The sequence below is a fragment of the Scyliorhinus torazame genome, chromosome 30 (genome assembly GCF_047496885.1).
Source record: "Scyliorhinus torazame isolate Kashiwa2021f chromosome 30, sScyTor2.1, whole genome shotgun sequence".
NCBI classification, from domain to species: domain Eukaryota; kingdom Metazoa; phylum Chordata; class Chondrichthyes; order Carcharhiniformes; family Scyliorhinidae; genus Scyliorhinus; species Scyliorhinus torazame.
Genome location: NC_092736.1, coordinates 34,736,864 through 34,763,474, shown reverse-complemented (window position 1 = coordinate 34,763,474; position 26,611 = coordinate 34,736,864). Strand labels below are relative to the sequence as shown.

At 45.5% G+C, this 26,611-nt stretch overlaps 1 protein-coding gene across 1 annotated transcript in view; it reads left to right on the top strand.

The window, feature by feature from the left end:
* vps13c (vacuolar protein sorting 13 homolog C) overlaps positions 1-26,611 on the top strand; it is a 473,104-nt gene that overhangs the window by 292,792 nt on the left and 153,701 nt on the right. Inside the window, 7 exon segments of the mRNA XM_072493103.1 lie at positions 29-394; positions 4,664-4,753; positions 8,359-8,514; positions 9,416-9,680; positions 13,787-13,947; positions 19,581-19,702; positions 25,216-25,513. Coding sequence (XP_072349204.1) covers positions 29-394; positions 4,664-4,753; positions 8,359-8,514; positions 9,416-9,680; positions 13,787-13,947; positions 19,581-19,702; positions 25,216-25,513 — 1,458 coding nt within the window.

The window sequence follows — 26,611 nt, the reverse complement described above, 5'->3', positions numbered from 1 at the left end:
AAATTGAATGGTTTTCCTTTGTTTGAAGGTTTCCCCAATTATTCTCAACACTGTGATGACAATCATGTCAGCGATGACTCCCAAGGTGCAGGAGGTAGAAATGCAGCAAACGAATGACCTGGTGTCTGACCTCTGGGCCGTGAAGGATGCCTTCAATTCGAATTATTGGTTTCTGGGAGTTGACATGGCCAGTGAAGCAACGGAGCTTTTCACAGGAGAGAGACCTGAGAGGAATGGGGAAACATTCAAAATCGACGTTTCATTGATTCAAGTCACTCTCGAATGTGGACATGGCCATTGCACCATTCCTTTACTTCTGACTGAGTCAACATTTTCCGGGAGAGTGGAAAATTGGACATCGTTTGTCAGTATTAATTCGGACATGACCCTTGAGGTATTTTCTGTCATTCTGCTTTTTGATGAGGGGACGTTATACATTGATAGCAAACCTGGCTGTTTATATTGTCCTTTGTGCAGTGTGTCCAGGAAGCGTTTCTAACACAGTATGTAGATTGTCCGACCAGAGGAGGGGCAATATTGGATTTAGTACTTGGTAATGAACCAGGGCAAGTGATAGATTTGTTAGTGGGGGAGCATTTTGGAGGTAGTGACCACAATTCTGTGACTTTCACTTTAGTAATGGAGAGGGATAGGTACGTGCAACAGGGCAAGGTTTACAATTGGGGGAAGGGTAAATACGATGTTGTCAGACAAGAATTGAAGTGCATAAGTTGGGAACATAGGCTGTCAGGGAAGGACACAAGTGAAATGTGGAACTTGTTCAAGGAACAGGTACTACGTGTCCTTGATATGTATGTCCCTGTCGGGCAGGGAAGAGATGGTCGAGTGAGGGAACCATGGTTGACAAGAGAGGTTGAATGTCTTGTTAAGAGGAAAAAGGAGACTTATGTAAGGCTGAGGAAACAAGGTTCAGACAGGGCATTGGAGGGATACAAGATAGCCAGGAATGAACTGAAGAAAGGGATTAGGAGAGCTAAGAGAGGGCATGAACAATCTTTGGCGGGTAGGATCAAGGAAAACTCCAAAGCCTTTTACACAGATGTGAGAAATATGAGAATGACTAGAGCGAGGGTAGGTCCGATTAAGGACCGTAGCGGGAGATTGTGAATTGAGTCTGAAGAGATAGGAGAGGTCTTGAACGAGTACTTTTCTTCTGTATTTACAAATGAGAGGGGCCATATTGTTGGAGAGGACAGTGTGAAACAGACTGGTAAGCTCGAGGGAATACTTGTTAGGAAGGAAGATGTGTTGGGCATTTTGAAAAACTTGAGGATAGACAAGTCCCCCGGGCCTGACTGGATATATCCAAGGATTCTATGGGAAGCAAGAGATGAAATTGCAGAGCCGTTGGCAATGATCTTTTCGTTCTCACTGTCAACAGGGGTGGTACCAGGGGATTGGAGAGTGGCGAATGTCGTGCCCCTGTTCAAAAAAGGGACTAGGGATAACCCTGGGAATTACAGGCCAGTTAGTCTTACTTCGGTGGTAGGCAAAGTCATGGAAAGGGTACTGAAGGATAGGATTTCTGAGCATCTGGAAAGACACTGCTTGATTAGGGATAGTCAGCACGGATTTGTGAGGGGTAGGTCTTGCCTTACAAGTCTTATTGAATTCTTTGAGGTGACCAAGCATGTGGATGAAGGTAAAGCAGTGGATGTAGTGTACATGGATTTTAGTAAGGCATTTGATAAGGTTCCCCATGGTAGGCTTCTGCAGAAAGTAAGGAGGCATGGGATAGTGGGAAATGTGGCCAGTTGGATAACAAACTGGCTAACCGACAGATCAGTTCTGGGTCCTCTGCTGTTTGTGATTTTCATTAATGACTTGGATGAGGGAGTTGAAGGGTGCATCAGTAAATTTGCAGACGATACGAAGATTGGTGGAGTTGTGGATAGTGAGGAGGGCTGTTGTCGGCTGCAAAGAGACATAGATAGGATGCAGAGCTGGGCTGAGAAGTGGCAGATGGCGTTTAACCCTGAAAAGTGTGAGGTTGTCCATTTTGGAAGGACAAATATGAATGCGGAATACAGGGTAAACGGTAGAGTTCTTGGCAATGTGGAGGAGCACAGAGGTCTTGGGGTCTATGTTCATACATCTTTGAAAGTTGCCACTCAAGTGGATAGAGTTGTGAAGAAGGCCTATGGTGTGCTCGCGTTCATTAACAGAGGGATTGAATTTAAGAGCCGTGAGGTGATGATGCAGCTGTACAAAACTTTGGTAAGGCCACATTTGGAGTACTGTGTACAGTTCTGGTCGCCTCATTTTAGGAAGGATGTGGAAGCTTTGGAAAAGGTGCAAAGGAGATTTACCAGGATGTTGCCTGGAATGGAGAGTAGGTCTTACGAGGAAAGGTTGAGGGTGCTAGGCCTTTTCTCATTAGAACGGAGAAGGATGAGGGGCGACTTGATAGAGGTTTATAAGATGATCAGGGGAATAGATAGAGTAGACAGTCAGAGACTTTTTCCCCGGGCGGAACAAACCATTACAAGGGGACATAAATTTAAGGTGAATGGTGGAAGATATAGGGGGGATGTCAGAGGTAGGTTCATTTCCCAGAGAGTAGTGGGGGCATGGAATGCACTGCCTGTGGAAGTAGTTGAGTCGGAAACATTAGGGACCTTCAAGCAGCTTTTGGATAGGTACATGGATTATGGTAAAATGATGTAGTGTAGATTTATTTGTTCTTAAGGACAGCACGGTAGCATTATGGATAGCACAATTGCTTCACAGCTCCAGGGTCCCAGGTTCGATTCCGGCTTGGGTCACTGTCTGTGCAGAGTCTGCACATCCTCCCCGTGTCTGCGCGGGTTTCCTCCGGGTGCTCCGGTTTCCTCCCACAGCCTAAAAGATGTGCAGGTTAGGTGGATTGGCCATGATAAATTGCCCTTAGTGTCCAAAATTGCCCTTAGTGTTGGGTGGAGGTGTTGACTTTGGGTAGGGTGCTCTTTCCAAGAGCTGGTGCAGACTCAATGGGCTGAATGGCCTCCTTCTGCACTGTAAATTCAATGATAATCTATGATTAATCTAGGACAAAGGTTCGGCACAACATCGTGGGCCGAAGGGCCTGTTCTGTGCTGTATTTTTCTATGTTCTATGTTTTTCTATGTTCAATGTTTATGGGTTGCCTATATAAGAGTGAACATTACAACATACATATATCAAAATTTGAATAAAGAAACAAGGTTTATTTAAATTGTGCCTTTCACACAAAGCACTTCACAGGCGATGTGTATAATTGTTTTAGAAACCGGGGTGCACACTGGCAGGTCGGGACTGCGTGTGGCCGGCGGCATGTTGTATGGCACGACCGCTGCAGGTCATTGCCGTGCGCATGCGCGTCCACGGACCCGGCAATTGTCAAGGCGTTTATATCGGGAAGGCCGTGCATTTTCCGTGGCGCGGCTGCTAGCCCCTCACCAGTCGGAGGATCGGTTCTGAGGCCTCGCCTATTTTTTCGTTGTAAAACCAGACACTTCCTCCGGACATAGCCAGAAAATCGGAGAATCCAGCCCTATCCGACTCTCTGCCTGCTGTCGGTTGACCAGTTTTTTATCCAAGTTAATAAATTACCCTCACCCTGTGTGATCTGACCTTGTGCGGCACTTTATCAAACGCCTTCTGGAAGTTCCAATATGCTATTTCTACAGGACCCCATTATCATCTTTGCTCGTTACATCTTCGAACAACTCTAGCAAATTAGTCAAACCCGATTTCCCCTTCATAAACCATGCCGAGTCTGATGGATTACGTTTTGACTTTCTAAATGTCCTTTTATTCCCTCCTTAATAATGGATTCTAACAATTTCTGACTGCCAGATCTTAAACTAACTGGCCTATAGTTATATACTTTCTACCTCCCTCCTCGTTTGAATAAGTTCTCCCAGGAATCTTAGCAGTATTTATCTTTTGATTAATATTACTGGTAAGAGACTACCTGGTTACACATCTCATCACTATTTGTAGGATCTTATGTTCTAGTCCCGGGTTTTATCCTCTCTGGTTGCTCCTTCAGGTTAAGCATAACACGAGATAACATCTGTCCTTTTTAACATTGATTTCTTTTTCAAAGTTCATATCCAGTCTGTCCTCAAGATTCCTGTTTCTCCTGAAAATAATGACCACTTGAGCCTCTATCCCACCTCCAGCCACATTTTTGTTATCTCCCGGCTCCGTTTCTTTAAGTTCTCCCTGCTGACTTTACCACTTGTCACCTGCATGGACTTCCATTGATCCCGAATTCTGCTGCTTCCACCCTGTGCCAGTCTCTGTCTTTCTTGTCAATCACCTTTTAGACCTTCACAGGCTCTCATCTTGCATCGCTTTGACTTTAAAATCCCTCCTCACTCAGCAAAAGCCCTCATGGCTATGCACCATCTCTCCCACCTACATCAATCCTGCATTCCAGCTCACGCCCTGGATTGAGACTGGTTTGCGTTCCTCTTCCCTTGCTTAACTCCACTATCGGTGACAATTCCTAAGTTGCATCAACGTCGATTCATCGCCAGGGCTTACTTGGCTGTAAAGTGCTTTGAGGCTTTGTGGTTGCAGTTGTAATCCTGGTTCGGTGAGTGTTTCTGGAAAGCGGAGCTGCATGTTTAGTGAGTAATGGAAAGTTACATAACGTTTCAATACTTTGTTTTAGGTCCTTTATTATAATGAACTGAGTGCAGTATGGGAACCTCTTTTGGAGAAAGTTGCTGGAGGGCTGAAAAGATGGAGCCTGACATTTCAGGTAATGAGATACTTTACCCAGGGCACGGACAAGATGGGCTCTCTATGTCAAATTTTCTATGGTTTCTATAAATTCTTCAGCCTCCTCGAGCCTGCTCTGCCTTTCAGTAAGGTCAAGGTTGCTCTGGATGTATTTTAATACCACATGCCCATTTACCCAGAAAGATTCCCTTGTCAAACTTGCGCCTTAAAAATATCCAGTGATCCCCGCCTTCACTGCCTTCTGAGGCAGAGACTTCCAAAATTGCACCCACCCTATGAGAGAAAAGATTTCTCCTCCTGTGTCCTAAAAGGGTGACCCCAAATTTTAAACCGCCCCCCCCCCCCCCCCCCCCCAGTTCTGGACTCACCCACAAGACAAAACCTCCTTTCCACATCCATCTTGTCAAGATCGTTCAGGATCTTACACTGTATCCGAGATGTGGTCTCACCAATGTTCTGTATAACTGAAGCATTGTGTCCTTGCTTTTATGTTTAATTCCTCTCAATAATAAAGGATTGCATTCCATTAGCCTTCATTATTTTCTCTACCTGCATTCTAACCTTTTATGACTCATGCACAAGAACACCTAGATTCCTCTGCATTTCAGAATTTTGTAGCTGTTCTCCATTTCAGTAATACGCTGCTATTTTTACCCTTCCTGCCAAAGTGAACAACTTCACATTTTCCCACATTGCCAGATTTTGCCCACTCACTCAACCTATCTATATCCGTTTGCAACCACCTTATGTCCTCTTAACAACATCCTTTCCTATCTATCCTTGTATCATCTGCAAATTTAGTCAACATGACTTCACTCCCCTCATCTAAGTCATTTGATGGCCTAGCACAGACCCTTCCGGGACGTGGCACTGATCTTTGCACAGTCATGTGCTTTTTTGTTAAGTTTGTTGCTTTCAGGATGGCACTGTGGTGCAGTGGTTAGCACTGCTGCCTTACGGCGCTGAGGATCCGGTCTCGATCCCGGTCCCAGGTCATTGTCCGAGTGGAGTTTGCACATTCTCCCCGTGTCTGCACGGCTAGATGGATTGGCGACGCTAAATTACCCCTTAATTGGAAAAAAGAATTGGGTACTCTAAATTTTAAATGTTAAAAAAAGTTTGTTGCTTTCCTTAACTTCTTGAATTGACCATGGATGGTGGGTCCACCTTCAAGATTTTTTCTTTATAGTAGGACTATACTTATTCTGAGTATTCTGAAATACCCCCTTAAATGTTCGTTACTGCATCTCTATTGATATACGCTCTAGCCTAGTATCCCAGCTAACTCAGCTTTCATGTCTACCTAGTTGCCCTCATTTAAGTTTAAAATACTAGTCTTAGACCCACTCTTCTCTCTCTCAAACCGTATGTAAAATTCAATCATATTGTGGTAGTTGCTACTGAGGAGTGTCTTTACTCTGAGTTAATTTGGGCAGCACAGAGCATAGTGGTTAGCACAGGTGCTTCACAGCTCCTGGGTCCCAGGTTCGATTCCCGGCTGGGTCACTGTCTGTGTGGAGTCTGCACGTTCTCCCCGTGTCTGTGGGTTTCTTCCCGGTGCTCCGGTTTCCTCCCACAGTCCAAAGATGTGCGGGTTAGGTGGATTGGCCATGCTAAATTGCCCTTAGTGTCCAAAACATGTTAAGTGGGGGTTACTGGGATAGAGTAGATACGTGGACTTCAGGCGGGTGCTCTTTGTAAGGGCCGGTGCAGACTCGATTGGCCGAATGGCCTCCTTCTGCAGTGTAAATTCTATGATGATTCTATGATTCCATGAACCCTATCACATTGCACAGTATTAAGTCTAAAATAACTTGCCAGATGGTTGGTTCCAGAACCTGCTGCTCAAAGAAACTACCTTGAAAGCATTGTACGAACATCTCATCCAGACGACTGCCAATCTGATTTTTCCAGTTTATATGTAGATTACTATCACCCCTGATTGATGCTGTCCCTTTATCACAAGCCCCCAACATTTCTTTTTGTATACTTTGCCCTACATTAGGGGGCCTGTAGACCACTCCCACTAGTGTCTTCTTTCCCCAACTACTCCTTATCTCCGCCCAAACCAATTCTACAACATGATCTCCTGAACCAAGGGCATCTCGAACTACTGCACCAATAGCATCTTTGATTAACAATGCCATCCTTCCACCTTTACCTAGTTTTCTATTCTTCTTGATTGTCAAGATTCAGGACCCAATCCTTGACATCCTGTGGCTGTCTCCGTAACGGCTATCAGCTCTTATTTATTTACTTCAGCATGAGCCATGAATTAATTTACTTTGCTATGAATGCTAGGCACAATCAGATACAGTTTTGTTTTTTGTCTTTGTGATCTTTGTAACCTCCCGCCTTGGTAATTGGTGTATTCTTAATTGTTCTTTCTCTTTCCCTTCCTGCCGTTCTCTGACCTTCATTTCCCATATTGCTATTTTGCTGTCCTGCCTTGATTCTACCCCTTAATTTGCTACATCTACCCAAGCTCCGCGTTTCCAAGCTCTTCCTTTTCTTCTCAACGCCATGCTAAAAGGGAGACCTCTTATTCCTCAATTGTATCTCTTCGTTCTGGCCCTGTCCACGCGTGGCAGCGTCCTCCAGGAAATCAGCCCTATTAAATCCCCTCAGAAATTACTGAAATTTGCATGTTGAGAAAAGGAATTTATGAGCTGTTTTAAACATAAGCTCCTGAAATATCTTCTTGCATTTCCCCCCCCCCCCCCCATTTGTTTCTTTGCTTATTTTGAAATGCCCACGGTAGCACAGTAGTTAGCACTGTTGCTTCACAGCTTCCAAGGTTCGATTCCTGGCTTGGGTCACTGTGTGGAGTTTGCACGTTCTCCCCGTGTCAGCGTGGGTTTCCTCCGGGTGCTCCGGTTTCCTCCCACAGTCCAAAGATGTGCAGGTTAGGTGGATTGGCCATGCTAAATTGCCCTTAGTGTCCAAAAAAAAGTTAGGTGGGACTACTGGGTTGCAGGGATGGGGTGGAGGTGTGGCCTTGGGTGGGGTGCTCTTTCCAAGGGCTGGTGCAGACTTGATGGGCTGAAAGGCCTCCATCTACACTGTAAATTCTATGATTCTATTACAATCTTTTGCTATAAATTATAAACTGGGATGTGTCATTAGGACTTGAAGTCAGACAGAAATGTGGACATGGTTCTTATTTGAAGTAGAACATGCTGTCTTCTTTCTTTACCATAGCATTTCAAATCTAAATTTAAACCTCCCTTATCCCTGCAATATGTTGGTGACGTTTTTCTTCAGATGTTCATCTCTCATTATTTGTTTTGCTTTAAACTGCAGTTTTGCACCAGTGTTTAGTTTTATCAAAATCGCTGCTCGAGTGAATGACTTTTTCCTATCTTTTTTTTCCATGGCGATGAACGCTAACACAATGAATGACGGGCCTTCTGATTTCAAAGATTTACATTAACTAATGATCAGGAACCTCGCCAGATTTATTTGTGGGTTTGTCAAAGCTGAATTCTGAGGGCCGAGCTTTGTGCTAGTTAATCGATGCATCGGTGTAATGGAAGAAACTTGGGGCTGATTATTTCTGACAAGAATTCTTTCAACACTGTTGTGCAGTATTGGATTACCCATATCTGTGTTTATTACACTTAGATGAAAACCAACGTGAGCCTGGATAAAGCTCTTGTTCCAGGAGATGATTTTGTTCAAATTGCTGACCCAGAGACTGCCATTACCATTTCGTCAAAGGACATATTGAATATCACAGTATCCAAATGCAGTTTGAATGTTCTCGATGTCTTAGCTAAGGTAAAATACCAACATATGAAATAAGAGCTGAAGTATACAAGGAATAAACTGAAGTCTCCATAGTCCCAGATGACCATAGGCTGCTTTCTTCTTTGAGGAAGTTGGGGGGGGGGGGAAGAGAGCTGACTGGTGCTGTTTTAACCTGAGGATCACCCACACCTCAGGCGAGGGGCAAGGTTGAGAGGGTGGGGTGGCATGGTAGCACAGTGGTTAGCACTGTTGCTTCACAGCGCCAGGTACCTGCCGTTCGATTCCCGGCTTGGGTCACTGTCTGTGCGGAGTCTGCACGTTCTCCCCGTGTCTGTGTGGGTTTCCTCCGGGTGCTCCGGTTTCCTCCCAGAAGTCCCATAAGACGTGCAGGTTAGGTAATTTGGACATTCTGAATTCTCCCTCTGTGTACCCGAACAGGTGCCGGAATATGGCGACTAGGGGATTTTCACAGTAACTGCATTGCAGTGTTAATGTAAGTTTACTTGTGACAATAAAGGTTATTATTATCATGAATAACCTCAGTTGGTTTGGGGATTGAACCTGCGATGTAGTCTAACCAACTGAGCTAAACTGGCTCCCTAAAGAAGATTACCGATACCTCAAAAATCCTTTTTGTTAAACTTTGTTTCTCCTTTTTTTTAAACTTTGTTTCTCCATGATTTATTCAGTTTCAAAATAAGTAATTCAGTACCAAATTGGGGAATGTTAAGGTGATCGCCAATGCGAGAGTGGGAAAGAGAGGGCAAAGAATGTTTGGATGATAATGAGTTGGGAAGAGGGAACGGTTTGCCAGAACCTATTTTGATGTTCTGCAGAGTTCGGGGAGGGGGGTAAATTTGGCAAAGGCATTCCAGAAATACAAGTCTGTCTCTTTTGGAATATTTGTCTGAAATGTGCGTCTTTTCTGCAGGCATTTTCAGCAGGAACCGCTCCAACATTTGATTATTCACTGAAGGACCAAGTTCCGTACACCTTAAAAAATGAACTGGGCATTTCTTTGGATGTGCACCACTCTACAAACCTACGAGCCATTGGTTTAGCCCCTGACCAGAAGCTTCATCAGCTGAATGCAGGGCAGATACTGGAGCTTGATTATTTGGCTGTACAACCCAGGAATCGAGGAAAGCTTTCTGTGTTAGAAAGACAAGAAAGTGCCCTTTTTACTTTAACAATAGGTAAATTGAGCCATGAGAGCGAATTCTTGCGTGAACCGATCACCTGCAGGTTTCCTTTCTGCCTGACTGGGAAATATATCCGCTATTCCTTCACTGTTGCTGGGTGGAAATCCTGGAAACCTCCCTAACAGCACTGTGGGTGCGCCTACATCACGTGGACTGCAGCATCTCAAGAAGGCATCTCACCACCACCTTGAGGGCACTTCGGGCAGGGCAATAAATGTTCACCTAGCCAGAGGCAACCACATCCCATGAAGGAACCCCAAAAAATGACAGAGCAGAGACATACCTGGGTTAAGAAGAAAATAAAATACTCAACTGATGTGTTTGTAAACTGCCGGGAATAATGCATTTCATTTTCCCTGTAATGATGGCTATCCCATTCTAAATTTAATGTCATTTAAGCTGATGTTTTCGCTACTGTTGTTAGCAGCGACAACTTGAAATTTGAATTGGCATTCCTGTAAAACATTCAAATCTTGAAGAGATCAGCTGGTTTATGGAGCGTGACTTCTGTACAGGCATTCCCAGCTTCACCATCTCACTGTTCACTGAAGAACCAAGTTCCATATACCTTAAAAACAACATGTGCAGCAAATATGTTGCAGCAAATATAGGGAGGCCAGTGGCATTGTCACTCTGTGGGTAATGCTCTGGAAACCAGTTTCAATATTGTGTACAGTTCTAGGTGCCACACTACAGGAAGGAGGAGCATTGGAGAGAGCGCAGAAGAGGTTTATTTCGGCCATTTCGGAGACGTGGATAGAGCAGGGACAGGAATGGATGTTGCAGGTTCCGGGGTTTAGGTGTTTTAGTAAGCTCAGGGAAGGAGGCAAAAGAGGGGGAGGTGTGGCGCTGCTAGTCAAGAGCAGTATTACGGTGGCGGAGAGGATGCTAGATGGGGACTCATCTTCCGAGGTAGTATGGGCTGAGGTTAGAAACAGGAAAGGAGAGGTCACCCTGTTGGGAGTTTTCTATAGGCCTCCAAATAGTTCTAGGGATGTAGAGGAAAGGATGGCGAAGATGATCCTGGATATGAGCGAAAGTAACAGGGTAGTTATTATGGGAGACTTTAACTTTCCAAATATTGACTGGAAAAGATATAGTTCGAGTACATTAGATGGGTCGTTTTTTGTTCAGTGTGTGCAGGAGGGTTTCCTGACACAGTTTGTTGACAGGCCAACAAGAGGAGAGGCCACATTGGATTTGGTTTTGGGTAATGAACCAGGCCAGGTGTTGGATTTGGAGGTAGGTGAGCACTTTGGGGACAGTGACCACAATTCGGTGACGTTTACGTTAAGGATGGAAAGGGATAAGTATACACCGCAGGGCAAGAGTTATAGCTGGGGGAAGGGAAATTATGATGCCATTAGACGTGACTTGGGGGGGATAAGGTGGAGAAGTAGGCTGCAAGTTTTGGACACACTGGATAAGTGGAGCTTTTTCAAGGATCAGCTATTGCGTGTTCTTGATAAGTATGTACCGGTCAGGCAGGGAGGAAGGTGCCGAGCGAGGGAACCGTGGTTTACCAAAGAAGTGGAATCTCTTGTTAAGAGGAAGAAGGAGGCCTATGTGAAGATGAGGTGTGAAGTTTCAGTTGGGGCGATGGATAGTTACAAGGTAGCGAGGAAGGATCTAAAGAGAGAGCTAAGACGAGCAAGGAGGGGACATGAGAAGTATTTGGCAGGAAGGATCAAGGAAAACCCAAAAGCTTTCTATAGGTATGTCAGGAATAAGCGAATGACTAGGGACAGAGTAGGACCAGTCAAGGACAGGGATGGGAAGTTGTGTGTAGAGTCTGAAGAGATAGGCGAGATACTAAATGAATATTTTTCGTCAGTATTCACTCAGGAAAAAGATAATGTTGTGGAGGAGAATGCTGAGCTCCAGGCAAATAGATTAGATGGCATTGAGGTAAGTAGGGAAGAGGTGTTGGCAATTCTGGACAGGCTGAAAATAGATAAGTCCCCGGGGCCTGATGGGATTTATCCTAGGATTCTCTGGGAGGCCAGGGAAGAGATTGCTGGACCATTGGCTTTGATTTTTATGTCATCATTGGATACAGGAATAGTGCCAGAGGACTGGAGGATAGCAAATGTGGTCCCTTTGTTCAAAAAGGGGAGCAGAGACAACCCCGGCAACTATAGACCGGTGAGCCTCACGTCTGTAGTGGGTAAAGTCTTGGAGGGCATTATAAGAGACAAGATTTATAATCATCTAGATAGGAATAATATGATCAGGGATAGTCAGCATGGCTTTGTGAAGGGTAGGTCATGCCTCACAAACCTTATCGAGTTCTTTGAGAAGGTGACTGAACAGGTAGACGAGGGTAGAGCAGTTGATGTGGTGTATATGGATTTCAGCAAAGCGTTTGATAAGGTTCCCCACGGTAGGCTATTGCAGAAAATACGGAGGCTGGGGATTGAGGGTGATTTCGAGATGTGGATCAGAAATTGGCTAGCTGAAAGAAGACAGAGGGTGGTGGTTGATGGGAAATGTTCAGAATGGAGTTCTGTCACAAGTGGAGTACCACAAGGATCTGTTCTGGGGCCGTTGCTGTTTGTCATTTTTATCAATGACCTAGAGGAAGGCGCAGAAGGGTGGGTGAGTAAATTTGCAGACGATACTAAAGTCGGTGGTGTTGTCGATAGTGAGGAAGGAAGTAGCAGGTTACAGAGGGATATAGATAAGCTGCAGAGCTGGGCTGAGAGGTGGCAAATGGAGTTTAATGTAGAGAAGTGTGAGGTGATTCACTTTGGAAGGAAAAACAGGAATGTGGAATATGTGGCTAATGGAAAAGTTCTTGAAAGTGTGGATGAGCAGAGGGATCTAGGTGTCCATGTACATAGATCCCTGAAAGTTGCCACCCAGGTTGATAGGGTGGTGAAGAAGGCCTATGGAGTGTTGGCCTTTATTGGTAGAGGGATTGAGTTCCGGAGTCAGGAGGTCATGTTGCAGCTGTACAGAACTCTGGTACGGCCGCATTTGGAGTATTGCGTACAGTTCTGGTCACCGCATTATAGGAAGGACGTGGAGGCTTTGGAACGGGTGCAGAGGAGATTTACCAGGATGTTGCCTGGTATGGAGGGAAAATCTTATGAGGAAAGGCTGATGGACTTGAGGTTGTTTTCGTTAGAGAGAAGAAGGTTAAGAGGAGACTTAATAGAGGCATACAAAATGATCAGAGGGTTAGATAGGGTGGACAGTGAGAGCCTTCTCCCGCGGATGGAAATGGCTAGCACGAGGGGACATAGCCTTAAACTGAGGGGTAATAGATATAGGACAGAGGTCAGGGGTAGGTTCTTTACGCAAAGAGTAGTGAGGCCGTGGAATGCCCTACCTGCTACAGTAGTGAACTCGCCAACATTAAGGGCATTTAAAAGTTTATTGGATAAACATATGGATGATAATGGTATAGTGTAGGTTAGATGGCTTTTGTTTCGGTGCAACATCGTGGGCCGAAGGGCCTGTACTGCGCTGTATTGTTCTATGTTCTATGTTTATAAGAATGGTTCGAGGGATAAGAAACTTGGTTATGAGGATTGGATAGGGGAAGACTGTTGGAGAGAAGAAGGCTATGAGGAAATTTGATAGGGACAGTGTGATGGGGAGAATCTTCCCACTCGTAAAAGGGTCGAGAGCGAGAGGGGCACAGGTTTAAAGTGATTTGCAAAAGAAATAAATGTGATGCGAGGAAAAAAAAAGCTTTCACAGAGTGAATGGTTGGGGTCTGGAATGCACCGTCTGGAAGCGTGATGGAAGCAGGTTCAATCGAGGCATTCAAGAGGGTATTGGATGATCATTTAAATAGAAAGAATGGGCAGGGAAAAGGCAGGGCAATGCCACTAATTCATGATGCTAGTATGGCGAACCGGATGGACCGAATGGCCGTCTTCTGTGCCACATTGATTCTGCGCAAAGGATAATTGTATTAAAGCGATCGAATAGCTTTGGGATGCATCATACCCCAAATTTACCAGGGAACAAACAATTGTTGAACAAACAATGTATTCACACCCCTCAAATTATACATGAATGTAACAATGCTTTGCTGAAAAGTAACATGACTATGTTTTGAATTAAATAACTCAATTTTATTTCATCAGTACCAGATGATTACACCGAAGTAGCCAATATTCCTGTTGCTAAGCCAGGTCGACGCCTGTATAATGTCCTCCGCACTGGCAGTGAACATTCGGTGTCACTTTTAGCCCAGATAGATGTTGTAGAAGGTGATAAAATAATTATCATCCGATCCCCTCTCCAGGTAACGTAACTTTTCTTCAGTCTATTTATTGTTACTTTCTGTAAGTGCGCCTTATTACGAACACAGACAGCATTTATTGTCTTAAAAAGTCTAGTTGTTTCAGTAATTTACTTTAATAAGGTGCCCTCGCTGAGCCGTGTCATTTGTGATACAAAGAAAACTGGCTACGGAATGGGAGGCTCCATTGTACCTCGACCTGATCTCTCTCTGTGGTGAGGGACATGGGTAGTTAATCATCATTCTGCTAGACGTGCTTCCCGGTTCATTTTTCGTCAAGGTGCTCTGTTTATTATGGCCGTTTTGGGAGTTAAGGACTCTGCACCGCACCTATAAGGGCTTCAAACCCACACTCGTTTGTTGTCTATCGCCAACTTTGTGCCTGCCCACTGATGTGGTAAGCATTGACTCTGAGATAACGAGCTTGACAAAGAAAGTTCAGAACAAAGTCAATCTTCAGTGGACGTCTCAGTAAACTGCTACTTGAAATAGGCAAGGACAGTGTGTACAATGAACTATTCTGGCCACCGAATAGAACCTGAACTGATGGTTCTGCTGCAGGCCCTGCAAATCTGCCCATCACCTTCAGCCAATTCTGCAAGCTATTGTCTTAACTGAGAAGAGTAGGCATTGGGAAACTCACCAGTACTCTGCACTGGTGAACTATGTAGTTTTAAGTAATTAAAACCCAATCTTGGCTCTTGAGTCCTACCTGGCTCCTTAACCCTTGGCCCAAACTTTCTCGGGCTACGTAAGTGGGATGTGCCGCCGTTGGCGTGTTCATTCCATGTGGACTTCTCAGCAGCAATGGTTTGGAAATTTCGAAGATGAAGATGGGTTTTTGCAAATCATTGAATCAGTGCAGAAAGAGACCATTCGGCCCATCGTGTTTGCACCGACCCTTGGAAGGAGCACCCAATCTAGACCCACGCCCCCACCCTATCCATTAACCCAGGACCCCCACCTAACCTTTTTCATATGAAGGGGCAATTTTGCATGGCCGATCCATTTAAGCTGCACGTCTTTGGACTGTGGGAGGAAACCCACGCAGACACGGGGAGAATGTGCAAACTCTGCACAGTCACCCAAGGCTACAATTGAACCCGGGTCCCTGGCGCCGTGAGGCAGCAGTGCTAACCACTGTGCCGCCCTAATGTTAGACAATAGATTGTGAGAAAATTCACCTCCGGCATTCGGTATTGATTTAGAACATAGAACAGTCCAGCACAGTACAGGCCCTCCAGCCCACGATGTTGTGCCGACCATTTATCCTAATCTCATATCAACCTAACCTACACCCCTTCAATTTACTGCTGTCCATGTGCCTGTCTAAGAGTCGCTTAAATGTCCCTAATGACTCTGACTCCACCACCTCCGCTGGCAGTGCGTTCCACACACCCACCACTCTCTGTGTAAAGAACCTGCCTCTGACATCTCCCCTATACCTCCCTCCAATCACCTTAAAATTCTGTCCCCTCGTGACAGCCATTTCCACCCTGGGGAAAAGTCTCTGGCTATCCACTCTATCCATGCCTCTCATCACCTTGTACACCTCTATCAAGTCACCTCTCTGCCTTCTTCGCTCCAGTGAGAAAAGCCCTAGCTCCCTCAACCTTTCTTCATAAGACATGTCCTCCAGTCCAGGCAGCATCCTGGTAAATCTCCTCTGTACCCTCTCCAAAGAATCCACATCCTTCCTATAATGAGGCGACCAAAACTGGACACAATATTCCAAGTGTGGTCCAACTAGAGTTTTAGGAAGCTGCAGCAAAACCTCGCGGCTCTTAAACTCAATCCCCCTGTTAATGAAAGCCAACACACCATACACCTTCTTAACAACCCTATCAACCTGGGCGGCAACTTTGAGGGATCTATGTACGTGGACCCCAAGATCCCTCTGTCCTCCACACTTCCAAGAATCCTGCCTTTCACCCTGTATTCAGCATTCAAATTCGACCTTCGAAAATGAATCACATCACATTTATCTAGGTTAAACTCCATCTGCCACTTCTCAGCCCAGCTCTGGAGCCTGTCAATGTCTTGCTTTAAACTGCAACAACCCTCAACACTATCTACAACTCCCCCAACCTTCGTGTCATCAGCAAACTTACTAACCCACCCTTCCACTTCCTCATCCAAATGATTTATAAAAACCACGAAGAGCAGAGGTCCCAGAACAGATCCTTGCGGGACACCACTGGTCACCGACCTCCAGGCGGAATACTTTCCATCCACTACCACTTGCTGTCTTCTTTCGGCCAGCCAATTCTGTATCCAGGCAGCCAAATTTCCCTGTATCCCATGCCCCTTAACTTTCTGAATGAGCCGACCATTGGGAACCTTATCAAATGCCTTACTGAAATCCATATACACCACATCCACTGCCCGACCTTCATCAATGCCCCTCACAAAGCCATGCTGACTATCCTTAATCAAACTGTGGTTTTCTAAATGATCATAAATCCTATCTCTCAGAATCCTTTCCAATATTTTGCTCACCACAGACGTAAGACTGATGGGTCTGTAATTCCAAGGGATTTCCCTATTCCCTTTCTTGAATAGGGGAACAACATTCGCCTCCCTCCAATCATCCAGTACTACTCCAGTGGAGAGTGAGGACGCAAAGATCATCGCCAACGGCGCAGCAATCTCCTCCCTCACTTCCCGTAGTAACTTTGGGTATATCCCGTCAGGCCCAGGGGACTTATCTCTCCTGATGCTTTTCAAAATTTCCAGCACATCATCCTCCTTAATATCAACCTGTTCAAGTCGATTAACCTGGTTCACACTGTTCTCATGAGCAACAATGTCCCTCTCTCTCGTGATTACTGAAGCAAAGTATTCATTTAGGGCCTCCCCCATCTCCTCAGACTCTAGGCACAAGTTCCCTCCACTATCCCTGATCGGCCCTACTCTCACTCTAATCATCCTCTTATTTCTCACATAAGTGTAGAATGCCTTGGGGTTTTCCCTAATCCTTCTCGCCAGGGCTTTTTCATGCCCCCTTCTAGTTCTCCTCAGTTCCTTCCTGGCTACCTTGTAACCCTCTAGAGCCGAGTTAGATCCTTGCTCCCTCAACCTTACGTAAGCTTCCTTTTTCCTCTTGACTAGAAGCTCCACTTCTCTTGTTATCCAAGGCTCCTTCACCTTACCATTCCTTCCTCGTCTCAGTGGGACAAAACTATCCAGCACTCGCAGCAAGTGCTCCTTAAACAACCCCCACATTACTGTTGTGCATTTCCCCAAGAACAATTGTTCCCACTTTATGCTCCTCAGTTCCTGTCTAATAGCAGTATAATTTCCCCTCCCTCAATTAAATACCTTCCCATACTGTGTGTTCCTATCCCTCTCCATGACTATGGTAAAGGTCAAGGAGTTGTGGTCACTGTCACCGAAATGCTCTCCCACTGAGACATCTGACACCTGGCCTGGTTCGTTGCCGAGCACCAAGTCCAAGATTTGTGGGTCAAACATTGCTTTAATTGCTATATTTGCAGATCGGGGACATAAAATGGGACGGGTTGGCCAGCCTGCTACTTCACCATCTTCGGTGAAAAGGCAGAAGGAAGTGGAGGGCGGGACGGTACCTTGTGTCCATTGTGGGAACCTTCCTCACAATGGCACTGCCATTTGTGCCTCCCCGCTTGGCCTCCAGAACCTGACTCCCCAGGTTCCCCTCTCCTTCCCCCTCCCCCCAGCACCACCTTAGTCCAGCATCCATGTTGCCTCCCTTCTTGGGACTGGTTGTAGTCCTCGCAATGGCCACAACTCGCAGCTCTTCCGGAACTACTCAGCTGCTGGCCAACTCTCGAAGTGGGGATTTCCGTTCCCTGTGTGGTGGAAGTCCTGTTTTCCACTCACAGCTACAGGGGGCAAGAGCAACCCCCCCCCCCCCCCCCCCCCCCCCCCCCACACACACACCCCGTGTAAAATTCTGTGGCATAGTTGTTGCCAATCGGCACCGGAGACGCCAATAATGTTGCTCTTTTTAATGAGTGGAATACTATCCCACCAGCATCACCAATAATGTTGCCAAATTAACTAGATATGGCAGTTATTAATGATAATATTGCTTTTCAGAGTCGCCAGGTATCAAATGATACCACCACAAGGCGTTACCGGATAGCGATCAAAGACCAAACAACCAGTTAGTCAGTTCAAGTTCAAAGATAGTTTATTTACACACAAGGATTATTTTGACATGCAACACAAAACACTACAAGTTAAACTACACCTAACAACTACAATAACCTGTACTTAACTTCAGGGCAACCGGCTCTATACAGATGAACAAGGCCTTTGTTTGGATCATGCGTGGCTGGGTAGAAGTGGCGGCTGCGTTTCTGCTGGGCTCATCCGTCTGGTAGCGATCGTTGGTCTTGAACTTGTCTTCTGGCCGGAATGCTACACTTGGTTTTAGGCGTAGGCCGGGGCCAAGAGAGACCGAACACTTGGCTGTGTCTTTTTTAATCCTTCTGGGATTTCGCGCTCTTTGGGGCGGTCCTTAGCTTTGGACCCAATAATTTGACAGGCTTCGATCACTGCCTTCGATTTTGGCCAATAAAGGCCAAGGTGCCTTGATGGGTGGGCGGGTCCTGAGCGGACCTTGGCTGTTTGGGCTTTCTTAGCAAAGGGAGTGGCGCCGGTTAGTCTGTATCTGTATCGGTTACCTGAGTACAATCCTTTTTTTCTGGGGAAATGGGCCATTAGAATGCAAACGAGCGGGGGTTTCGATCACGTCTAGCCATCTGGGTTGCAAATACACACACACAAGCTCTTGAGTCCTGGGTTGGCCATAATTCCCATGGTCCTTTGCAGGTAGCCATCTGAAACACCAAAGCAAGTTTGGAAAGCAGACTTATTGCTGACTACTCCTTACTCGAGGCCCAGGCTAAGCTGACACCAGATGTTTACCATTGGGCCTGTGAGAAAGAAACAAGAGGTTTGTCCTTGAACCTGTATCATGCTGGTTCTATCAAGGTTCCTTGGTGAAATATTGATAGAAGCCTGAGTAATATCTCAGTAAGTTGAAGTTAATCGTGTTTTTAATTTTGATCAGAATGGTTTATGAATGGTGATGTAGTGGATGGACTGCGACTTCTAAACGTTTGTGGGTCTTTGGTGTTAAAGGTGAACGATTGTTCAAATGCTGATCATATTTAGATCATAGAATTTACAGTGCAGAAGGAGGCCATTCGGCCCATGGAGTCTGCACCGGCTCTTGGAAAGAGCACCCTACCCAAGGTCCACACCTCCACCCTATCCCCATAATCCAGTAACCCCACCCAACACTAAGGGCAATTTTGGACACTATGGGCAATTTAGTATGGCCAATCCACCTAACCTGCACATCTTTGGACTGTGGGAGGAAACCGGAGCACCCGGAGGAAACCCACGCGCACACTGGGAGGATGTACAGACTCCGCACAGACAGTGACCCAAGTCAGCAATCGAACCTGGGACCCTGGAGCTGTGAAGCAATTGTGCTAACCACAATGCTACCATGCTGCCCACGAAGCTGCTTGAAGCTTGTGGGGTGGCTGAGGTTTTTGATCGTTGCAAAAGCAGATAGTTTGAGCTGAAATTTGTTTCAATGATAAAAATGTTCTGCTTGTGTTTCTTTTCTCCACCTATAGATCAAGAACCACTTCTCCATCTCCTTTGTCGTCTTCAAGTTTACTCCAGAGAGTCAGTCACTGCAGCCTATTGGTGTGGCTAATCCTGAAGAGGAATTCCATGTGCCTTTAGATTCTTACAGGTCAGATTGTCTGGAATGGGGAGATGAGATAGCTGTGAATGTGTGCAGTTTGTATGTTCTCCACGTGTGTGCGTGGGTTTCCTCCGGGGGCTCCGGTTTCACAGTCCAGAGATGTGCAGGTTAGGTGGATTGGCCATGATAGATTGCCCCTTAGTGTCCAGGGATTTGCAGGTTATGGGTGGGGCGGGTGGACATGGATGGAATGCTCATTTGAAGGGTCGGTGCAGACCCGATGGACCAAATGGCCTCCTTCTGCACTGTAGGGTGATTCTATGAATGGGGCAGGACTACAGGCTTAGCTGCTAGAGGGCTCCTCTGCCCCGTGTGCTGCTATTGCTCAAAACATCCCGTCAAGATTTCCCCCCCGACCCCCACAGCTCCCCATTCCTTCCTTCTCTCCACACTCTGCTGGGCTGTCAGAATCCAGAAACCCTCCAATGCCACCCCAACATGCCTCCAAGTGCTTCCATTCTCAGGACCTTCCAGAAACCCCACAATGCTGTACTGCCAAATTCTCAGTCCTCTCACTCAGCCGAACCATCTCCAAGGCTGCCACAGTCTAAAACCGCCTCTGCTGAATTTGATGTCTGCCTCCAACGTACAATGCTGATCCACTTGTGTGAAAAAGACCAGAGAGAAATATTGAATGCATGCATATAGAAAGTGTTAATTGAATATATGTGATATATTACCAAAATGTTTCTACTTGAAAATTAACAATAATGGCTGCCCAGCAGAAGTTTTATTATTCTCCTGTGTCTTGGCTCAACCTGTGAAAGTACTCAAGTCTTGTTTCATTTTCGCAAAGGATTTGGAAAACAAATTTGAAGACAAATTTTATGTTTTGGGGGATCTTTCACAGGAAAATTCTGAAGTGCTTAATTTTTAGGAAGGGACAAATAGGACTCCTCTTTATTCTGTTTATATTGCGAATCTAATCATTGCTTTAAAATTTGTTTATGCAGCTTGTGTGTATTTTTGTGCTTTTATTTGCGTGAATGAAAAGAAGGCTAATTATTAATTTTTCATTCACCCCTCAAATAAACACATTATTTCGGCATTCGTCTTCAAAGCGTCTTTACAATTTATTTAATCGGTGTTAAGACTTTGAGAGAAATGGTCTGCTGGACATAACAGAAGTCAATCACATATTAGTAATTGGTCAATTATAAGTCACTGAAGCATTATAGGGAACGTAGGAACTGGAGGAGGCCCCTCGAGCCTGTCCCGCCATTCAATGAGATCATGTCTGATCTGTGATCTAACTCCATACACCTGCCTTTGACGCATCACCCTTAGGTTTTTGTGGAGCAAAGATCTTATCTCAGGTTTAAAATTAACAACTGTTCTCGTTTCACCTGCTGTTTGTGGGGGCGAGTTCCAAACCTCTACCACCCTTTGGGAGAAGAAGTTCTTCCTAATATCTCTCTGGAACAGTCTAATTTTTAGATTATGTCCCCGAGTTTTAGAATCTCCAACCAGTGGAAGTATTTTATCTTTATAAACCCTGTTTTTCCCAACCCCAATGTGTATCATGGAGTTCACCTGACCCACAACTTTTACTAGATTGTGGTATGGGGAGCACACGGCCCACTCTACAGGTGTGGTACAGCAGAAATGGAAACTTTTTTTAAAAACAAAACAATGTTGATTCTATGAACTCAAGTTAACATTTTTAACCATACACTGAACATCTTAGCAACCATTAATTCAAATACAACCCCCAAAGAATACAACACTAAGTAATCCGTAAGCTGTCCTTTTAACATCCAGAAGACTTAAAAAAGAAATTTTAAGAAGCACATCAGGTTAAAGTCACGACTGAGAGCAGTTATTAGTTTTAAATCACCAAAGGATCGATTTACAGTTTTTAAATTACAGAGAAAAAGACTGTATCATGGAGTTCACCTGACCCACAACTTTTACTAGATTGTGGTATGGGGAGCACACGGCCCACTCTACAGGTGTGGGACAGCAGAAATGGAAACGTTTTTTAAAAAACAAAACAATGTTGATTCTATGAACTCAAGTTAACATTTTTAACCATACACTGCAGCTAACCAGCTCTGAAAACGAAACTAAAACACACCCTGCAGCAAACAGCCTAAAATGAAAGTAAAAAGCTGGCAGACAGCCACAGCTCCACCCACTCTCTGACACCACTGCAGTAATAAACACCCATTTCTTAAAGGTACTCTCACATGACTGTGTGTGTGTGTGTCTGTCTGTCTGTCTGTCTGTGTGTGTGTGTGTGTCTGTGTGTCTGTGTGTGTGTGTGTGTCTGTGTGTCTGTCTGTGTGTGTGTGTGTCTGTGTGTGTGTCTGTGTGTGTGTCTGTGTGTGTGTCTGTGTGTGTGTCTGTCTGTGTGTCTGTCTGTGTGTGTGTCTGTCTGTGTGTCTGTCTGTGTGTCTGTCTGTCTGTGTGTGTGTGTGTCTCTTGTCTCTGCCTCCCAACAGCCAGCGGGAGATAGAGGAGCAGATAGGTAGACAGATTTTGGAAAAGAGTAAAAACAACAGGGTTGTGGTGATGGGAGACTTCAACTTCCCCAATATTGACTGGGGCACACTTAGTGCCAGGGGCTTAGACGGGGTGGAGTTTGTAAGGAGCATCCAGGAGGGCTTCTTAAAACTATATGTAGACAGTCCAACTAGGGAAGGGGCGGTACTGGACCTGGTATTGGGAAATGAGCCCGGCCAGGTGGTAGATGTTTCAGTAGGGGAGCATTTCGGTAACAGTGACCACAATTCAGTAAGTTTTAAAGTACTGGTGGACAAGGATAAGAGTGGTCCTAGGATGAATGTGCTAAATTGGGGGAAGGCTAATTATAACAATATTAGGCGGGAACTGAAGAACATAGATTGGGGGCGGATGTTTGAGGGCAAATCAACACCTGACATGGCGGAGGCTTTCGAGTGTCAGTTGAAAGAAATTCAGGACCTTCATGTTCCTGTGAGGAAGAAGGATAAATACGGCAATTTTCGGGAACCTTGGATAACGAGAGATATTGTAGGCCTCGTCAAAAAGAAAAAGGAGGCATATGTCAGGGCTAAAAGGCTGGGAACAGACGAAGCCTGTGTTGAATCGAAGGAAAGTAGGAAGGAACTTAAGCAAGGAGTCAGGAGGGCTAAAAGGGGTCACGAAAAGTCATTGGCAAATAGGGTTAAGGAAAATCCCAAGGCTTTTTGCACGTACATAAAAAGCAAGAGGGTAGCCAGGGAAAGGGTTGGCTCACTGAAGGATAGGCAAGGGAATCTATGTGTGGAGCCAGAGGAAATGGGCGAGGTACTAAATGAATACTTTGCATCAGTATTCACCAAAGAGAAGAAATTGGTAGATGTTGAGTCTGGAGATGGATGTGTAGATAGCCTGGGTCACATTGAGATCCAAAAAGACGAGGTGTTGGGTGTCTTAAAAAATATTAAGGTAGATAAGTCCCCAGGGCCAGATGGGATCTACCCCAGAATACTGAAGGAGGCTGGAGAGGAAATTGCTGAGGCCTTGACAGAAATCTTTGGATCCTCACTGTCTTCAGGGGATGTCCCGGAGGACTGGAGAATAGCGAATGTTGTTCCTCTGTTTAAGAAGGGTAGCAAGGATAATCTAGGGAACTACAGGCCGGTGAGCCTTACTTCAGTGGTAGGGAAATTACTGGAGAGAATTCTTCGAGACAGGATCTACTCCCATTTGGAAGCAAATGGACGTATTAGTGAGGGGCAGCATGGTTATGTGAAGGGGAGGTCGTGTCTCACTAACTTGATAGAGTTTTCCGAGGAGGTCACTAAGATGATTGATGCAGGTAGGGCAGTGGATGTTGTCCATATGGACTTCAGTAAGGCCTTTGACAAGGTCCCTCATGGTAGACTAATACAAAAGGTGAAGTTACACAGGATCAGGGGTGAGCTGGCAAGGTGGATACAGAACTGGCTAGGTCATAGAAGGCAGAGAGTAGCAATGGAAGGATGCTTTTCTAATTGGAGGGCTGTGACCAGTGGTGTTCCACAGGGATCAGTGCTGGGACCTTTGCTGTTTGTAGTATATATAAATGATTTGGAGGAAAATGTAACTGGTCTGATTAGAAAGTTTGCAGACGACACAAAGTATGGTGGAATTGCAGATAACTATGAGGACTGTCAGAGGATACAGCAGGATTTAGATTGTTTGGAGACTTGGGCGGAGAGGTGGCAGATGGAGTTTAATCCGGACAAATGTGAGGTAATGCATTTTGGAAGGTCTAATGCAGGTAGGGAATATACAGTGAATGGTAGAACCCTCAAGAGTATTGAAAGTCAAAGAGATCTAGGAGTACAGGTCCACAGGTCACTGAAAGGGGCAACACAGGTGGAGAAGGTAGTCAAGAAGGCATACGGCATGCTTGCCTTCATTGGCCGGGGCATTGAGTATAAGAATTGGCAAGTCATGTTGCAGCTGTATAGAATCTTAGTTAGGCCACAGTTGGAGTACAGTGTTCAATTCTTGTCGCCACACTACCAGAAGGATGTGGAGGCTTTAGAGAGGGTGCAGAAGAGATTTACCAGAATGTTGCCTGGTATGGAGTGCATTAGCTATGAGGAGCTGTTGAATAAACTCGGTTTGTTCTCACTGGAACGAAGGAGGTTGAGGGGCGACCTGATAGAGGTCTACAAAATTATGAGGGGCATAGACAGAGTGGATAGTCAGAGGCTTTTCCCTGGGGTAGAGGGGTCAATTACTAGGGGGCATATGTTTAAGGTGAGAGGGGCAAGGTTTAGAGTAGAGTTACGAGGCACGTTTTTTACGCAGAGAGTAGTGGGTGCCTGGTACTCGCTACCGGAGGAGGTGGTGGAAGCAGGGACGATAGTGACATTTAAGGGGCATCTTGACAAATACATGAATAGGATGGGAATAGAGGGATACGGACCCAGGAAGTGTAGAAGATTGTAGTTTAGTCGGGCAGCATGGTCGGCACGGGCCTGGAGGGCCGAAGGGCCTGTTCCTGTGCTGTACATTTCTTTGTTCTTTGTTCGATGTCTCTGTCTCTGCTTGTCTGTCTCTGCCTGTGTCTGTCTCTGTCTCTGCGTGTGTGTCTCTGCGTGTGTGTGTGTGTGTCTCTGCGTGTGTGTGTCTGCGTGTCTCTGTCTCTGTGTCTGCGTGTGTCTGTCTCTGTGTCTGTCTCTGTGTCTGCGTGTGTGTCTCTGCATGTGTGTCTCTGCGTGTGTGTGTGTCTCTGCGTGTGCGCGTGTGCGTCTGCGTGTCTGCGTGTGTGCGTCCATTCTCCTGATCTCCAGATGTAACTTCATAAGCAACGTAACTGGCTCTCTGACCTCATGAGCTTTTCATACTGGATAAGGGGTTGAAATGGTGGCTTTGAAAGGCCGGGCACGTGTTTAAATGTTATAGCCCAGCCTGACTCCAGGCAATAGTATAGGGGAGCAGCTTGTACATTTGGTATAAAGTTAACTGCCATTTTCTTTGAGTATAGACTATTGCTGCATTTTGTGAAGTACTAAACCATGAATACATTTTTTCCATTTCAGAGGACAATTGTTCCTGAAACCATCATGTGAGCTGGACGACCAGTTCAAAGTGTCCACGACCTATATTACTTGGAAGGAAGAGCTGCACAGGAGCACAGAGATCCGAAGCACGCTGCAATGTCCCTCAACTGAGACGAGCTTCCTTCCCCTCATCATAAACACCATTGCTATTCCAGATGAACTGAGCTTCATCAGTAATCCTGGTGAAGATGAGTGGGATCCGGCCTATATCATTCACCTCCACCCCACTGTCACAATGAGGAATCTCCTACCCTATAGCTTGCATTACATGTTGGAGGTGAGTGGATGATTACAACTAATAATATACATGCTTCGCCGTGAGCTTGGGCTGTTTGAAGCTAACGTGGCGAATTTTATTATTTATATGCTTAAAGTAGTAGTAAAACTAACACTGACATCAAATATAGATTTTTTTTTCACAACTTTAGGACTTAATACCTCCATCCCACATGCATGACAATGACATGTTTGGACCACACTATAGAAAGTGGTGCAAATGCCTTATAATGAAATAGTGCGTCATGCTGCCTTGTTCGCCTCCTAACTCCGTCTCTAATTGCTCTGCTCCTTACCCAATGTTCCCCAACACAGCTATTTCCCCTCACACATTCCCTGTTGGAATCCTGCCAGCCTGGTTTCCTTGCTACTCACAACACTAACAATGACACAGTCAGAAAGCTGTTGGCATTCTGTGTGATTATGATGGTGCATTATTTATTCTGATCTTCTCCATGCTTTTAGGCACCGTCTTTCTAAAAACAAATTTCAATGAAGGGGCAGTTTTAGCGCGGCCAATCCGCTTGCCCTGCACGCCTTTTGGGTTGTGGGGCTGACACCCACGCAGACGGGGAGAATGTGCCAATGGACGCCACGGTAGCACAGTGGGTAGCACTGTTGCTTCACAGCTCCAGGGTCCCAGGTTCGATTCCCGGCTTGGGTCACTGTCTGTGCGGAGTCTGCACGATCTCGTCGTTGTAGTGATCTGTACGATTGTACATACATCTGCACATACACCAGGGAGTACAGACAGATGTAACAGTCACAGCATCACTCGAGGGCAGCATCAGGGGCGGGTATAAAGGGTCCAGCCCAAGGGAGGATCCGCCTCTTTCAGAAGCACAGGGCTAGTGAGCAGCAGCAGACAGAGACAGCTCAGCATAGGCAGCTTACCTCAGCTTCACTGGTCATACCTCTTGACTGTATTATATCGAGTTAAGCTCTGGAAAAAGAACAAACCCATTGAATAAAGTATTTGTACTAACTGGCAATCTACAATCTTTATTTAGACTTAAAGAATAACATATGATACCAGGAGTGATTTCAGAAAGCTAGCTAGACACCAGCAAAGAGACTATCTGATAAAAATTTGAGGGAA